This window comes from Bos taurus, chromosome 8 (assembly GCF_002263795.3).
Source record: "Bos taurus isolate L1 Dominette 01449 registration number 42190680 breed Hereford chromosome 8, ARS-UCD2.0, whole genome shotgun sequence".
In the NCBI taxonomy this organism is placed as follows: domain Eukaryota; kingdom Metazoa; phylum Chordata; class Mammalia; order Artiodactyla; family Bovidae; genus Bos; species Bos taurus.
The window spans coordinates 39,080,720-39,099,138 of NC_037335.1; the positions used below are offsets into that span (position 1 = coordinate 39,080,720).

An 18,419-nucleotide genomic window follows, 5' to 3' on the forward strand; every position below is an offset into this window, starting at 1 on the left:
GAATCAAACCAGGGTCTCCCACATTGCAGGCAGATTCTTTACCAACTGAGCTATCAGGGAACGGTTCTATGAAAACCTACAAGACCTTCTAGAACTAACACTCCCCAAAAAATGTCCTTTTCATTATAGGGCACTGGAATGCAAAAGTAGGGAGTCAAGAGATTACCTGAAGTAACAGGCAAATTTAGCCCTGGAGAACAAAATGAAGCAGGGCAAAGGCTAAGAGAGTTTTGCCAAGAGAACGCACTGGTCATAGCAAACACCCTCTTCCAACAACACAAGAGAAGACTCTACACATGGACATCACCAGATGGTCAATACTGAAATCAGACTGATTATATTCTTTGCAGCCAAAGATAGAGAAGTTCTATACAGTCAGCAAAACAAGATGGGGAGCTGACTGGCTCAGATCATGAACTTCTTATTGCCAAATTTAGACTTAAATTAAAGGAAGTAGGGAAAACCACTAGACCATTCAGGTATGACCTAAATTAAACCCCTTATAATTATACAGTGGAAGTGACAAATAGGTTCAAGGGATTAGATCTGATATTCAGAGTCCCTGAAGAACTATGGCCGGAGGTTCATGACATTGTACAGGAGGCAGGGATCAAGACCATCCCCAAGAAAAAGAAATGCAAAAAGGCAAAATGGTTGTCTGAGGAGGCCTTACAATAGCTTTGAAAACAAGAGAAGCAAAAGGCAAAGGAGAAAAGGAAAGATATACCCAGTTCCAAAGAATAACAAGGAGAGAAAAGAAAGCCCTCCTCAGTGATCAATGCAAAGAAATAGAGGAAAACAATAGAATGGGAAGGACTAGAGATCTCTTCGAGATCTTTCTCTTTGAGAAAATCAGAGATACCAAGGGAACATTTCATGCAAAGATGGGCACAATAAAGGACAGAAATGGTATGACCCTAACAGAAGCACGAGATATTAACAGGTGGCAACAACACACATAAGAACTCTACAGAAAAGATCTTCATGACCCAGATAACCATGATGGTGTGATCACCCACCTGGAGCCAGACATCCTGGAATGCGAAGTCAAGTGGGCCTGAGAAAGCATCACTGCGAACAAAGCTAGTGGAGGTGATGGAATTCCAGTTGAGCTATTTCAAATCCTGAAAGATGATGCTGTGAAAGTGCTGCACTCAATATGCCAGCAAATTTGGAACTCGACAGTGGCCATAGGACTGGAAAAGGTCACTTTTCATTCAAATCTCAAAGAAAGAAAATGTCAAAGCATGTTCAAACTACCGCACAATTGCACTCATCTCACAGGCTACCAAAGTAATGCTCAAAATTCTCCAAGCCAGGCTTCAACAGTACATGAACTATGGACTTCCAGATGTTCAAGCCGGATTTAGAAAAGGCAGAGGAACCAGAGATTAAATTGCCAACAGCCGCTGGATCATCGAAAAAGCAGAGTTCCAGAAAAACATCTACATCTGCTTTATTGACTATGCCACAGTCATTGACTGTATGAATCACAACAAACTGTGGAAAATTCTTCAAGAGATGGGAATACCAGACCACCTTACCTGCCTCCTGAGAAATCTGTATGCAGATCAAGAAGCAAAAGTTAGAACTGAACATGGGACAACAGTTCAGTTTAGTCGCTCAGTTGTGTCCAACTCTCTGCGACCCCATGGACTACAGCACAACAGGCTTCCCTGACCATCACCAACTCCCAGAGCTTACACAAACTCATGTCCATCGAGTCAGTGATGCCATCCAACCATCTCATCCTCTTGTCATCCCCTTCTCCTCCTGCCTTCATTCTTTCCCAGCCATCAGGGTCTTATCAAGTGAGTCAGATCTTCACATCAGGTTGCCAAAGTATTGCAGTTTCAGCTTCAGCATCAGTCCATCCAATGAATATCAGGACTGATTTCCTTCAGGATGGACTGATTTGATTTCCATACTGTCAAAGGGATTCTCAAGAGTCTTCTCCAACACCACAGTTCAAAAGCATCAATTCTTTGGCGCTTAACTTTCTTTATAGTCCAACTCTCACATCCATACAAGACTACTAGAAAAACCATAGCTTTGACTAGATGGACCTTTGTTGGCAAAGTAATGTTTCTGCTTTTTAATGTTGTCTAAGTTGGTCATAGCTTTTCTTCCAATGAGCAAGCATCTTTTAATTTCATGGCTGCAGTCACCATCTGCAGTGATTTTGGAAACCAAAAAAAAATAAAGTCTTTCACTGTTTTCATTGTTTCCCCATCTATTTGTCATGAAGTGATGGGACCAGATGCCATGATCTGTTTTCTGAATGTTGAGTTTTAAGCCAACTTTTTCACTGTTTTTGGACTGTGTTGGTGGAGAAGGCTCTTGAGAGTCCCTCAGACTGCAAGTAGATCAAACCAGTCAATCCTCAAGGAAATCAGTTGTGAAGATTCATCGAAAGTACTGATGCTGAAGCTGAAGCTCCAATACTTCGGGCACCTGATGCCAAGAGCTGACTCACTGGAAAAGACCCTGATGGCTGGGAAAGATTGAAGGCAGGAGGAGAAAGGGACGACAGAGGATGAGATGGTTGGACGGCATCACCGACTAGATGGACATGAGTTTGAGCAGCCTCCTGAAGTTGGTGAAGGACAGGGAAGCCAATGTATTGCAGTCCATGGGGCTGCAAAGTGTTGGACACGACTGAGCAACAGAACTGAAGTTACCTGAAATGTTCTTCTCTCAGATACCTACGTGGCTTGGTCACTTAGTTCTTTAAGGTCTCTGCTGAAATGCAACCTCCCTAAGGAGGCTTTCTCCAACCATCTTTAGCTAAAATAACAATGCCACACGAACATTCCCTGACAGCCTTACTCTGCTCTTCTCCATGGCACTCATTATATTGACATATGGATATGTTTGCTGCCTGTCTCCCCTCACCAAAGCAGAAGCTTCATGCAGGCAGGAACTGTTTCTGTGTACTGCTGACATCCTGGCACCAATGTCTGGCAGAGTAAGTATTTAAATTTTATTTTACTGTGTTTGCATCAAAACTTTTCAAACTTTGCTTGTAGTGCCTGTATAGTGGGAAGTTAAACAGGGACTCAAGGCTTCTAGAAATGTATATTCTCCAGCTTTCATGGATTGGCACTAGAGACTCCCAACAAGTAGTTCCACTTTAGGTCTACGTTCCATTTCACTAGGATCTGAAGTAAGAGGAGGGGAATCCAGTCACTAAAATCTCTTCCACTACACTGACCATCAGCACTGAACTCCTTCCTCTCCATCTCACCTCAAGGTCCTCTTTTCTCACAGGAAAGTCAGGGGTCCCTGTAATACTGTGCCATAACTTGCACAAAAGGTTTTGGGGTTGTAGTCAACCCAGGCTTACTACATTTCAGTCTTAGAACCAGCCCACACCAAATCTCTTCAGAGTGCAGGTGATAACCAGAAAAGAAAGCCTTCTCAATCACAGACTTGAATCTTATAGAAGCTTTTATTTCAGTGATTAAAAGATGCAGTAAATGGAAACTATACTGATTGACATTAAGCATGCACCTCTACTGATGCTGCTGTTAGTTTCTGACTGGCCCTAATCTTAATTTTTTTCATTTGGGAACATCGTTATTTTGGACCCTGATATACAGGGTAAGTTAATTTCTTCCTTGTGGCAATTTAGTATGAAAATTATGTTCACTGGCTAGATACCTTTAACTAAAGGCTGCTAGACTCTCAGGCAACTTGTACTACTTTGAGACCATACTTTAGATAAATAAGTGAATCACAGACTAAAGGAGGGAGATAATCTAGAAAGCTGAAATGTAGTGTATGAATATTCCATACATTTTTTCCAGCACTGAGAGTCAAACACTAGATAAGGAGGCCTATAGTGAAGAACCAAATTACTCTTCCCCCACCGTTGCCCTTTCTGAGACACGCAAAGATGTATACTGATCTCAAAAATCTGAAATAAATCCACACAAATAACAGATTACCTATCCCTGGTGGCTCAGTCAGTAAAGAATCCGCCTGGAATGTGGAAGACCTGGGTTCGATCCCTGGGTTGGAAAGATCCCCAGGAGAAGCCAATGGCAACCCACTCCAGTATTCTCGCCTGGAGAATCCCCATGGACACAGAAGCCTGGTGGGCTGCAGTCCATGGGGTTGCAAAGAGTCAGACATGACTGAAAAACTAAAAGCACACACACGTGGTCCCACTACCAAATTATAGATCACATCAATATAAATATACATTGGGAACAAGGAGTTCAACTGGCTATATATAATACTGCACAGTAATTTAAGTTCCGGCAAGCTGCAGATTACCCAATAATTAAAGAAAGACCCTTTATAAGGTAGCACTTCCACTACCACCCCTGCCCAGCTTTAATGAGATACAATTCGCATAAACACTGTTTAAGATGTACAACATGTTGATTTGATGCCCTTATACATTGCAAAAAGATTACCACCAGTCTTAGCTAACACATGCATCATGTTACACAATTACCATTTCTTTTTTTGTAGAGAAAAAACTGAAAATCTACTCTCATCTAAGCAACTTTCAAGCATATAATACAGTATTATCAACTATAATCACCATGCTGTACATGAACTTATTCAGTTTACAGCTTGAAGTTTACGCTCTCCTATCAACATCTCCCCTTTTCCACCACTCCCTAGCCCCTCATATCCACCATTCTAGTATGTTTCTATCCATTTCGCTTTTTCAGATCGCATATATGTAAGTGATATATACATAATTTCTCTTTGACTTATTTCACTTAGCATAATGCCTTCTAGGTCCTTCCATATATGCTGCAAATAGTTTAAGATGTCCTTTCTCACGGCTAAACAATATTCCATTATGCATATAAACTACATCTTCTTTATCCATTCATCCATTGACAGATACTTAGGTTACTTCCACATCTTGGCTATTATGAATAACGTACTATTTTTCTAATATAATTTGGGCTGGGTATAATAAAAAAGCATTTAATTAACCTTAACTTTTATAACCCTAACACAATTTTTTCTGATTTTAAGTTGTAATTTAATATCATCACATTTTTAAAGTTACATGTCAACATTTAAAAATCTTCAAATTATTAAAACTTGAAAAAAGTATGTGTTATGCATAGGACAGATATCTTAAATTATTTTTAAAATGCTTACTAAACATCTTTGTGCAAAACATAAATACAAAATAAGATTACTTATAAATTAACATAATATTGTAAATCAATTATACTTCAATTTAAAATAAATTAAGATCACTTGTGCTCTCCAGAAACTTACAATCCAGTTGGAAAAATAAACCAAGTGTGAAAAACTACACTACAAACAGTACTGTTCATAAAAAACAATGAACTCAATGAATAACAGTGTTCATCAAAAACAATTATAGTAAATAAAGAATGACTCAGAGCACGATTTCAACAGAAGCTAAGGTTTGGGTAATATTCTGATAGGCAGAGACAGGGCAAGAGAGCATTCCAAGAGAGGAAAGTCTCTGATACTAAACCAAGGAGTTTTTGAACTTCATCCTTTAACCAACAGTGAACCCTAAATGACTTCCAAGCAGTGGGTTTATAAGGAAGGCTCTTTGGAGGCATTAACAAAATAGGGTTGAAAGCGTGAGAAATGAGAGAGCTGGAAAAAATACAGGTACAAATTGTTGGGTTAACCAAAAAGTTTGTTTGAGTTTTTCCATGACATCTTAACCACACACCTGATTGAATATCTGTCTCATTGTTTTCCATTATTAGTACACAGCAAAAAGAGGATAAGTTTTCACTCAGGGTGCTCAAAGACAATTTATTATATTTCATAAGTCCAGTAATTCTACCTATTTCACCTTTTTATTAGCAGTGATAACTCACAAAATTTTCATTTATATTAACATACTAGCATCTTTGAACATAATGTTTTTCTCTCACATACAATATGTCCCCTTAATCCTTTTCATACGCTGCCTATTGATACTATCTTTTTCACAGAAAGTGTTCATATATTTAAAATAATCAATGACCTGAAAATTAAGATAAGATTAATTTAGAATTACAGCATTCTAAAGTATCATTCTGTGGTTCACAGAGACTTTTATAGTCACAGTTAAGTAGTATATTAAAGGAATAATTCTAGGCTCTCTGATACAGTACAAAACACAATTTATCTCCTACAACCCCCATGTCAATCATAAATCATAATGTGCTTTAAACAGCAGCTTCATCTTCAAAGCTGAAATCAGTCCTTTTACAATACCCTTGGCAGAAATACATCAACTGCTCCATCAAGTAACTCGCATCTCTAGCACCTCAATCTAACAGACATACCAAAACTTTTTGGAGTCCCCTTTTTTGGTTCCAAAATATATGAATGATCTCTGTTGTAAATTCAAGTAGTTTAAAACTCCTAAGTAGAATCACTAAGTAGAGAAAGCAAATTTACACCAACACGTTACAATGAAAATGAGTCACACCCTCACACTAAAAATGAAATCAAAAGCAAAATGACAGAAACTCTTAGTTATCAACACATCTAAAAAGCACTCTACTACACTTCTCAAATTTGAAGTCAGGAAAGAATTTTGAAGAGATATGACTGTAACACTCGGATCCCAAACAGCTACATACGGTATACATCAGTCACTATAAGAGGTACATAAAAGCTCACTAGAAGACCCATAAAATACACACGTTATTCTTAGAGATTTTATTTTACTGTTTTCATAGCCTCATGTCTAATCAACACTTTCCAGGCAGCTATTCTTTTAGACATTAAAATAAATAAATAAATAAACAGCCAGACTATTAAATGCACGTTCCTCCCACAAGGCTAGTTTTCTCTTTTTAAAAATGCATTCCTCCTAAGTGAATTTAACTTACTAAAAGAGCCCTAACAAAATTTTAAGAAAGCAAATTGTATTATATCCTCACATCTTTTTGAGCATGTTTTTCCATGTCTCTAAATGCCCTCAAGCTGCTTTTAAGACCTCAAATTCCATAAAACCCTTCTTCAGATCTTCAAAATTCTCTTTATTCTGTAAAATTACTTGCATATACAATGTCTCCAAAATCAAAGCTTTCATGTTCTCATGCAAACATTTTAAACCCATTCACTCTAAATTACATAGGAACGACTGATAGCTACTCAATTTAGCTAGAGGTATTTTCACTTTAAAAGAAGTTTGTTAACTTACATAGGTTTAACTTACATAGTTTAAGTTTAGAAATTTAAAAAATCAAAACAAACACTGGAGTCTGGCACCTGTTTCCCCATTCACCCAGTTATAAACTTTAAAATCATCTCATCCGATACTTGATTTCTAAAGTGACGGTGATGTCAAGAGTTCAAAGCTAACCATAAGTCAACTTACAGTACCATGGAGCCTCCTCGAACGTATTCCTGAATTTCCTTTCACATACTTCTGAACCCATACACTCTGTACAACCTAAATTTTTGCACAATCTTAATGATAGTGGCCCCGGCAATCTATGAGCACCATTGGAATTTGAAGGAAAGGGGTATGACCAGTTTTACGTTGACCAGGACTTGCCGTAGATTTGTTTAGTATCTAAGTCCAAAAGCAAAACAAAACACACACAAAAAACCCTGATATTCTCAATATTCACAATATCCCTAAGACAGTCAAGGAACATTTTTGTTTCTTTTACAGATAAATAAAGTAGTCTACAGGCTTCTGGTCTATTCTTCCTTCATATTAAGTTTATGCTGTGTACTGCACTTAGTCACTGTCATGTCTGACAGTGACCCCATGGACTGCAGCCCACCAGGCTTTTCTGTCCATGGGGATTCTCCAGGCAAGAATATTAAGAATGGGTTGCCATGCCCTCCTCCAGGGGATTTTCCCAACCTAGGGATCACACCCACATCTCCTGCATTGCAGGTGGATTCTTTACCGACTGAGCCACCTGGGAAGCCCAAGAATACTAATGTGGGTAGCCTTTCCCTTCCCCAGGTGATCTTCCCAACCCAGGAATCGAACCGGGGTCTCCAGCATTGCCAGACGATTCTCTACCAACTGAGCTATGAGGGAAGCCTATATTAAGTTTCAGTTTAGTTCAGCCACTCAGTCGAGTCAGACTCTTAGCGACCCCATGAATTACAGCACGCCAGGCCTCCCTGTCCATCACCAACTCCCGGAGTTCACTGAGACTCACATCCATCGAGTCAGTGATGCCATCCAGCCATCTCATCCTCTGTCATCCCCTTCTCCTCCTACTCCCAATCCTTCCCAGCATCAGAGTCTTTTCCAATGAGTCAACTCTTCACATGAGGTGGCCAAAGTACTGGAGTTTCAGCTTTAGCATCATTCCCTCCAAAGAACACCCAGGACTGATCTCCTTCAGAATGGACTGGTTGGATCTCCTTGCAGTCCAAGGGACTCTCAAGAGTCTTCTCCAACACCACAGTTCAAAACCATCAACTCTTCGGTGCTCAGCTTTCTTCACAGTCCAACTCTCATATCCATACATGACCAAGGGAAAAACCACAGCCTTGACTAGACAGACCTTTGTTAGCAAAGTAATGTCTCTGTTTTTGAATATGCTATCTAAGTTGGTCATAACTTTCCTTCCAAGGAGTAAGCGTCTTTTAATTTCACGGCTGCAATCACCTAAAATTAAGTTGTGTTAGTCGCTCAGTCCTGTCTGACTCTCTCTGACTCAATGAACTACAGTCTGCCAGGCTCTACTGTCCATGAAATCCTCCAGGCAAGAATAGTGGAGTGGGTAGCCATTCCCTCCTCCAGGGGATCTTCCTGACCCAGGGATCGAATCCGAGTCTCCTGCATCGCAGGCAGATTCTTCACCGTCTAAGCCACCAGGCGTTGGGTGATAAAATTAAGTTAGGCCTGTCCTTTATGGAGTTAAGGAAAGTTGTATTTCAGGCTTTACAGTTTGTTACATTAGAGTGAAATTATGAACTAAAATTAAGAAGGCAATTTAAAATTCACCTAATTTTTTTATATGCCTTAAAAATAATATATACAAACAAAAAAAGAAATTACTCAAGTGGTATACATGATGTAAATGAATTAGTATCTCATTTAAGAACCAGATGATATGCAATACATAAAAACATGCAATCAAGCACCAGACAGAAGTGTCACATTGCTGTTTTGTGACAACAAAACAACACAAAGCCCTGTTTTGTTCTGAGACGTATTTAAAAATTAACCAAAACTTAATGGCAAACACTATAATTTAAAACCTAATTATTACAGTCATATAAAAGATACCAGAAATACCTAAATCTCATCATTACTTTTACCAGGGCTGTGTGTGAGGATAGTCAAAGCATAGACAGACATTCAAATAGTCACACAGATTTGACAGTTTTAACTAATTTGATTAAACCCAGTATTTCACATGTATCTAACAAAGCTAAGATCGAAACCTATTTCCACCTGGTAAAAATCAGCTTTCAAGGCATAACAACTTCACTCTGACATACACTAGCACCGCCTTCTCTTGGGAAGGTGGGGGAAAATTTTTATACTCTATTCTGTTGCTTATAAACAGACCTGTAGCAGCGTTCAAGGAAAATAAGGAAACCCACCAGCTATTTTTTAAGTTATTCTTTCAACCACTCACTAATTAGATACAAGAAATAAAAAAGCACGATTCACAGAAAGCAAAAACAGAACACTGGTTCAAGCGCTTCCCAAATCTTATTACTTCCAGGTGCGAATACCAAGAGGCGAGCGGAGAGATTGAGTCCCACTTCCGCTCCTACTAACCCCTCTATAACTCTCTACAGAAGAGTCCAAGAGCTGCAGAGAAAATAACTGACCTAAAAGTGGAGAGATGTTAGGGTAAGGCGAGGAATTGGGTTATCAGACCTTCAGTATTAAAAAAAAAAAAAAAAAACCTCTGGCTGTAGTTGTAGAAATGTTATCACCGCATGTCAAGTCTGGCACTGACTGGGTAAAGCCCAACAGGCTTTCCCCAACTTCAAAACAATGGTCTTTAAAGCAAGGTAGGACTAGGAACACAACAGCGGCCAGATTCCTAGTTGTGGAAAGTTTAACCAAATTTGTTCCTCGGCGAAAGGGGGAAGAGAGAGGAAGGAAAATCTGGGCTCGGCCGAAGGAGCGCGTGGGGTCCGCACTGTGCGCGGCCGCCGGCCCAACGCAGGGAGGTGCAGGGATTTGGGGCAGCAGCGACGGCATCCCCCCCGGAGCCCTGGCCAGAGGACGTGTCCAGATCCGGGGGTTCGCGCAACCAAGGAGGTGGAACAAGGAGGGCGAAGACGAGTGGGTCTGGTGCGAAGGGGCAGGGGTCCCAGACTCTGGGTGGAAGGTGGGGGCGGGATGGTGCCGGGAAGCCGGGAGGAAGAGGCGAGAGGCTCTACTTACCCGACTGTACCAGATGCTGAGGCGAGCTGGGGCCAGTACGGCGAAGAAAGTCCTCTGGGGGTCGGACTGAACGTGGAAAGGCGCCTCGGCCGGGCTCCCCAAAGGGCAGAGCAGCCTCTTGGGCCAGCCGCTCAGGAAATACATGGTCCGCGCGGAGCCTCAGACGCCGCGGCGCCAGGCGGCCCCCGGCCCCGTCCGTCACACTCAGCGGCCCAGGGTCGGACGCCCGTCTCCCACACCGCCACCGGCCGAGTCGGCGGCGGCGCCGGTGGCAGCTCCGGGCATCTGCCCTCTGGCCGGGCCGGGCAAGGCCGACACAACGCTAAGCGACGAAGGCACCCCAGCGCAGACGGGGCCCAGTGTGGGGGTAGGAGGGGGAGGGAGAGTCTGGATGGAGAGGGGGCGGGAGGAGCTGGAAGTCCCGCCCCGGCCCTGGCCTCGCCCCTTCCTCGGGCCGCACTGGCGTCACCACGCAGCGCCGCGTGTGTCTTGCCTGTGAGGGCTGCAGCGCGCGTGCGTACTGGAGATAATTTTCACTCCCCTATGCTGTCTGAAACTCCGCCTTGGGCTTCAGCTCAACACGCATGCGCCTAGCCCTGCTCTGGCTCCTCTGCGCCTCACAGTTGCTAAGTAGGCTGTATAGTCAAGGCTAGCAGGCAGGACTAATGCCTGAGACTCGGCGACAAGTGGGCCGAGCCGGCAAGACGCAGCAACTCGGAGACTAGTAGCTGGGACCGCCCCTTGCCTGGCCAAATTTAACTTTCCTTCCCTGATTGGTGAAGTCTCTGGTGGGGGTGGGTCCGGAGCTGCATCGCCTGGGTCGCGGGGCACGTGCAGGGGAGGGCGACTCACGTGACGTTTGGTGCTCCAATTCCTGTCCTGGCCTGTGGGCCGCGGTCTCTGTGCAGGGTTGTGGGGTCCCTTGTCCAGTGAACCCTTGTTGTATGCCAAGGTCTGCAGTGAAAGCTGGTGGTGAAGTCCCTGCCCTCATGGAGTTTACACGCTAGAGGGGGCCTTTATTTCAATTCATAAATAAACCACTTGCCGTGAAAGTGCCTTAATCCTGTTCTCTATCCTTCAGGAATTCTAAATGTAGTGTATATTTTTTAATTCGGTTTGCAAACTTGTGTGCATTTACCAGCCATAATGTTAGACAAGGCAAGGCTTTCTCTTTTGCACTCTCAGTAGAGTATGTGATTTAATTTTGGAACTGGAACCGACTGTAGCGATTCTGTAGTTCAATGTTTAACTTTTTGAACCCCAGCGATCACCTTAACAATAAGAGTTTATTTAAGCGTTGACCCTGGGATTACCTCTGAAAAGAAGGATGCAGGAGTGGCGAGGGAATGTTGAGTAGGGGAAAGGGGTTCTGGATTAAAAGACTTTTCTCTCATTATCTGTGTCTTTGTACAGTCTGAAATTTTCCCTGTGTTTCAATTAAAAGTTTTTTTTTTAAGAGCCCAAGTTTTTGTTTTGTTTTTTTTAAGTTAACTCACATGAATAAATAAACAGCAAGAAAGGAAACTAACTTAATCCATATCAGATGTAGTATTGTAGCTGGTACTCATAGCAAAATATGTAACTTTCCATAATTTTCCTAAACATTCACTGCATTCCCCAGAAGGTGATCAAAGAATCCAGGATTCCTCAAAGCAAAGTTTAAACTGCCTCACCACTCACCAGCCTCTTGTGGCCAGACTGTGTCTCCTTCCTGGTGTTTTTTTCCCGACAAACAGCATAGCAGTCTGGAACATATTAAATAGTAAGGATAGTAAACTGAAAATATTTGTCAAAGGAAGATTTGGATGAAACCCTGATCCAACTAAACTGCACCATTAGACAAATAAAGAGGCCCAGCGCAGTTTCTTGACTTGCTAATATAAAATTGTAGAAAAATAACACAGTTGCATCATACAGTCATCTAACATTCTCAGATTCAGTTATGCATTTGGCAGAAAGAGAGAGGAAATTAAAGTTAAGTTACAGGGCACCAGTTCCACTTGAAAATTTCCTGAGGGTGTATTTCTCCCAGCTCTCCTTCAGAGGGTCTTTGTTCTCACGTGCCTCCAAAATGTCAGCATTTAACTGCACTCACACACAGTTTAAAGAATTTGTAAGTACTTTTCATTGCACTCAGTTTTAACTTTCCTAGCTGATTTATAATCTAATTTCCCTAACACACTCCTTTGTAGCATTTAAGGTTTGAAAATATTTTCAAATGCATGACTTGATTTGTTCCGTAGCCAATCTTCAAGGTAGGTAATATTGGTGTGATGTTAACAGGACCAGAGTGGTGGACATGCCTAAAGTCACCAGTTCTGAAAAGAACTGGTCTTCCTTCTACAGATCTATTGATTTCTAGATTGAACTGACCTGTGGTAGTTGCTCCAGGCAGTGAGATCCTGTAGGCCTTTCTCCCTGTCCAGGGAGAAGTAAAATATCTGACTCTCTCCACAACCCCTTACTTAAGAGTCCCCCCCTCCATTGTGATAGAAACCCTATGAATGGGATTTTCAAACTTTCAGATATCATAGTCTAACATTAATCTGTAAAATACACTAGCAATTCCTATGCTCTGGATATACCTTCTCTTCCTTTCTGCACATCACCGTCACTTTCAAGTCAAACTTATTGAACTCTATTCTGAGCTAAGACTAAAGTGTAAGGGAAATCTAATAGGTACAAGGTTTCATGTATCAAACTAATGGACTCTTTTTAATTACAAGCAATAGTGTTGGGGCACAGGAACAGAGGTACATTTATAAATTGTTGCTGGAAGAATAGTTCGTGAAATTTTTCTAAAGAGTAGCTGGTGTGCTGTGTGCTTAGTCGCTCAGCTGTGTCCTACTCTGCAACCCCATGGACTGTAGCCTGCCAGGCTTCTCTGTCCATTAAGATTCTCCAGTCAAGAACACTGGAGTGGGTTGTCATACCTTTCTCCAGAGGATCTTCCCAAACCAGGGATAGAGCCCAGGTCTCCCACATAGCAGGCAGATTCTTTACGGTCTGAGCCACCAGGGAAGCTCAAAGAGTAGCTGGTATTACATTTTTAAAAAGAGAGAGAGAGAGCTTAAAGATATGTTACCTTTGGAACCAACAATTTCTTTTCCTTTAGTGATTTTTTTAAGAAATAAACACTAGTATGCACAGAGTTTAGCTTTAAGAATGTACCCCACGAAGATAGCTAAGAGGAAATAATCTAAATGTCCTTCAAAAGACATTAGTTATAGTCCTTCCTTACAATTAAATATTTTGCAAAAATAAAAGTTCTGGGGAAGAAAATTTAATCACATAGAAGTATATTCAGTATATATTATGAAGTAATAAAAGTGAAGAGGAACTAAAAAGCTTCTTGATGAAGGTGAAAGAGGAGAGTGAAAAAGTTGGCTTAAAACTCAACATTCAGAAAACGAAGATCATGGCATCTGGTCCCATCACTTCATGGGAAATAGATGGGGAAACAGTGGAAACAGTGTCAGACTTTATTTTTTTGGGCTCCAAAATCACTACAGGTGGTGACTTGCAGCCGTGAAATTAAAAGATGCTTACTCCTTGGAAGGAAAGTTATGACCAACCTAGATAGCATATTCAAAAGCAGAGACATTACTTTGCCAACAAAGGTCCATCTAGTCAAGGCTATGGTTTTTCCAGTCGTCATGTACAGCTATGAGAGTTGGACTGTGAAGAAAGCTGAGTGCTGAAGAATTGATGCTTTTAAACTGTGGTGTTGGAGAAGACTCTTGAGAGTCCCTTGGACTGCAAGGAGATCCAACCAGTCCATTCTAAAGGAGATCAGTCCTGGCTGTTCTTTGGAAGGAATGATGCTAAAGGTGAAACTCCAGTACTTTGGCCACCTCATGTGAAGAGTTGACTCATTGGAAAAGACTATAATGCTGGGAGGGATTGGGGGCAAGAGGAGAAGGGGACAACAGAGGATGAGATGGCATCACTGACTCGATGGACGTGAGTCTCAGTGAACTCCGGGAGTTGGTGATGGACAGGGAGGCCTGGTGTGCTGCGATTCATGGGGTCGCAAAGAGTCGGACATGACTGAGCGACAGAACTGAACTGAATGAAAGCACAAAAAAGGCGGTATGTAAAATATCCCATGTTCATGAAAAAAAAATGTATAAAAATGCCTAGGAGAAAATGGAAGAAAATTCACTAAAATATTGGTGTTTTAAAGGACAGAAATGAAAAAATAAATAAATAAAGGACAGAAATGGTATGGACCTAACAGAAGCAGAAGATATTAAGAAGAGATGGCAAGAATACACAGAAGAACTGTACAAAAAAGATCTTCATGACCCAAATAATCACGATGGTGTGATCACTGACCTAGAGCCAGACATCCTGGAATGTGAAGTCAAGTAGGCCTTAGAAAGCATCACTAAGAACAAAGCTAGTGGAAGTGATGGAATTCTAGTTGAGCTATTCCAAATCCTGAAAGACAATGCTGTGAAAGTGCTGCACTCAATATGCCAGCAAATTTGGAAAACTCAGCAGTGGCCACAGGACTGGAAAAGGTCAGTGTTCATTCCAATCCCAAAGAAAGGCAATGCCAGAGAATGATCAAACTACTACACAAGTGCACTCATCTCACACGCTAGTAAAGTAATGCTCAAAATTCTCCAAGCCAGGCTTCAGCAATATGTGAACCGTGAACTTCCTGATGTTCAAGCTGGTTTTAGAAAAGGCAGAGGAACCAGAGATCAAATTGCCAACATCTTCTGGATCATGGAAAAAGCAAGAGAGTTCCAGAAAAACATCTATTTCTGCTTTATTGACTATGCCAAAGCCTCTGACTGTGTGGATCACAATAAACTGTGGGAAATTCTGAAAGAGATGGGAATACCAGACCACCTGACCTGCCTCTTGAGAAATCTGTATGCAGGTCAGGAAGCAACAGTTAGAACTGGACATGGAACAACAGACTGGTTCCAAATAGGAAAAGGAGTACGTCAAGGCTGTATATTGTCACCCTGCTTATTTAACTTATATGCAGAGTACATCATGAGAAACACTGGACTGGAAGAAACACAAGCTGGAATCAAGATTGCTGGGAGAAATATCAATAACCTCAGATATGCAGATAACACCACTCTTATGGCAGAAAGTGAAGAGGAACTAAAAAGCTTCTTGATGAAAGTGAAAGAGGAGAGTGAAAAAGTTGGCTTAAAGCTCAACATTCAGAAAACTAAGATCATGGCATCTGGTCCCATCACTTCATGGCAAATAGATGGGGAAACAGTGGAAACAGTGTCAGACTTTATTTTTTCGGGCTCCAAAATCACTACAGGTCGTGACTGCAGCCATGAAATTAAAAGATGCTTACTCCTTGGAAGGAAAGTTATGACCAACCTAGATAGCATATTCAAAAGCAGAGACATTACTTTGCCAACAAAGGTCTGTCTAGTCAAGGCTATGGTTTTTCCAGTGGTCATGTATGGATGTGAGAGTTGGACTGTGAAGAAGGCTGAGCGCTGAAGAATTGATGGTTTTGAACTGTGGTGTTGGAGAAGACTCTTGAGAGTCCCTTGGACTGCAAGGAGATCCAACCAGTCCATTCTGAAGATCAGCCCTGGGATTTCTTTGGAAGAAATGATGCTCCAGTACTTTGGCCACTTCACGCGAAGAGTTGACTCATTGGAAAAGATTCTGATGCTGGGAGGGATTGTGGACAGGAGGAGAAGGGGAAGACAGAGGATGAGATGGCTGGATGGCATCACTGACTCGATGGATGTGAGTCTGAGTGAACTCTAGGAGTTGGTGATGGACAGGGAGGCCTGGCGTGCTGCGATTCATGGGGTTGCAAAGAGTCAGACACGACTGAGCGACTGATCTGATCTGATCTGATCTGATGGGTGCTTTTTTGTGTTCTTTGGGAGGGTTTTTTGTGTTTTCCAAATTGTCTATAATGAATACATGTTACTTTTGTAATGAAAAAAAATTCCATAGGACAAAGTTACTAATGATTGATAATGCCCCACTTTTCTGCTTTAAATGAGGCCTACAGTGCAGGCAAATCAAAGAGAGGAATGTAGTAATGTGGAGCTTCAGGCACTGTCGCAAGACTGGAGAGAGAAGGATTAGGAGGAAAAGCACTCTGAGTCATCAAACTAAAAGTAAGCTCTCTGCCCTTCACACATTCACAGACTTCTTTCTTTCTTTCCTTATTTTGGAGGCTAATTACTTTACAATATTGTATTGGTTTTGTCATACATTGACATGAATCCGCCACGGGTGTACATGTGTTCCCCATCCTGAACCCCCTCCCACCTCCCTTCCCATCCCATCTCTCTGGGTCATCCCAGTTCACCAGCCCCAAGCACCCTGTATCATGCATGGAACCCTGGACTGCAATCCGTTTCAATGCCATTCTCCCAAACCATCCCACTCTCGCCCTCTCCCACAGAGTCCAAAAGACTTCTTATGACGGTACAAACTGACTGGATTCTGATTCTGCACACACCACTCCCAACTTGGGGGGACCTCTATAAGAGCCTATCACAATATTCACTGAATATGATACTGCTTTAGTTTTGGATTGTTTAATATGCTTTAAACGTTCAACTTTATGATATTTTTGTATTGCTTTTTTGTATTTTTTGTATGATGCTTTTGTATTTATATTTGCTAATGTATTTGCTTCTGGGATGGATTCTTGATTAGCATTTATGCCCTCCTGAAGATTGATAATATCTCAGCTGAAATAATACGATGTCTGGGTTGTGCTTCAAGATAATCTAGGGGTGAGTGGAGAAGGTGGAAGTAGGTATGAAACAAAGTTGGCCATGAGTTGATTATATTCGAAGCTAAGTGATGGCTACTAGGGAACTCAACATGTTATTCACTCAACTTTTCCATATGGTTGAAAATTTTATTTAAAAAGTACAAACATTTAAATTTTTTTAAATTTCAGTAAATGAAAATGTGATTAACCAGTCTACCTTGTCCAAAGTCCTCTTCATGGTAAATAGTGCTAAATTTTACTAAGAATCATTTAATTAACCATAAAGCCAGAATGGCTTATTATTAATAACCCTTAATGGATGAAAATGAGACTCTCCAAGCTAGGCTTCAACAATGCATGAACCGAGAATTTCCAGATGTTCAAGCTGGATTTGAAATTGCAGAGGAACCAGAGGTCAAATTGCCATCATCTGTTGGATCATAGAAAAAGCAAGAGATTCCAGAAAAATATCTACTTCTGCATCATTGACAGTGTAGATCACAACAAACTGTGGAAAACTCTTAAAAAGATGGGAATACCAGACCACCTTACCTGCCTCCTGAGAAACCTGTATGCAGGTCAAGAAGCAACAGTTAGAACCAGACATGGAACAACAGACTAGTTCCAAATTGGGAAGGGAGTACATCAAGGCTGTATATTGTCATGCTGCTTACTTAACTTATGTGCAGAGTACATCATGCAAAATGCCGGGCTGGATGAACCACAAGGTGGAATCAAGATTGCCAGGAGAAATATCAATAACCTCAGATATGCAGGTGACACCACTCTTATGGCAGAAAGTGAAGAGGAACTAAAGAGCCTCTTGATGAAAGTGAAAGAGGAGAGTGAAAAAGCTGGCTTAAACTCAACGTTCAAAAAACTAAGATCATGGCATCCAGACCAATCACTTCATGGCAAATAAATTCAGAAACAATGGAAACAGTGACAGACTTTATTTTCTTGGGCTCCAAAATCACTGCAGATGGTGACTGCAGCCATGAAATTAAAAGACACTTGCTCCTTGGAAGAAAAGCTATGACAAATCTAGACAGCATATTAAAAAGCAGAAACATTACTTTGCCAACAAAGATCCATCTAGTCAAAGTTATGGTTTTTCCAGTAGTCATGTATGGGTGTAAGTTGGACCAGAAAGAAGACTGAGTGCCAAAGAACTGATGCTTTTGAACTGTGGTATTGGAAAAGACTCTTGAGTGTACCTTGGACTGCAAGGAGATCCAACCAGTCAATCCTAAAGGAAATCAGTCCTGAACATTCATTGGAAGGACTGATGCTGAAGCTGAAACTCCAATACTTTGGCCACTTGATGTGAAGAATTGACTCATTGGA

General features: G+C 41.4%; 1 protein-coding gene across 4 annotated transcripts in view; it reads right to left on the reverse strand.

The window, feature by feature from the left end:
- RIC1 (RIC1 homolog, RAB6A GEF complex partner 1) overlaps nt 1–10,702 on the reverse strand; it is a 144,161-nt gene extending 133,459 nt beyond the window's left edge. For all 4 annotated transcript variants that reach the window (XM_005209979.5, XM_005209978.5, XM_015472474.3 and 1 more), the window contains exon 1: nt 10,340–10,702. In XM_005209979.5, coding sequence (XP_005210036.1) covers nt 10,340–10,483 — 144 coding nt within the window. In that variant the 5' untranslated portion in view covers nt 10,484–10,702. The remainder of the gene's footprint in view (nt 1–10,339) is intronic.
- Nucleotides 10,703–18,419: the final 7,717 nt, after the last annotated feature.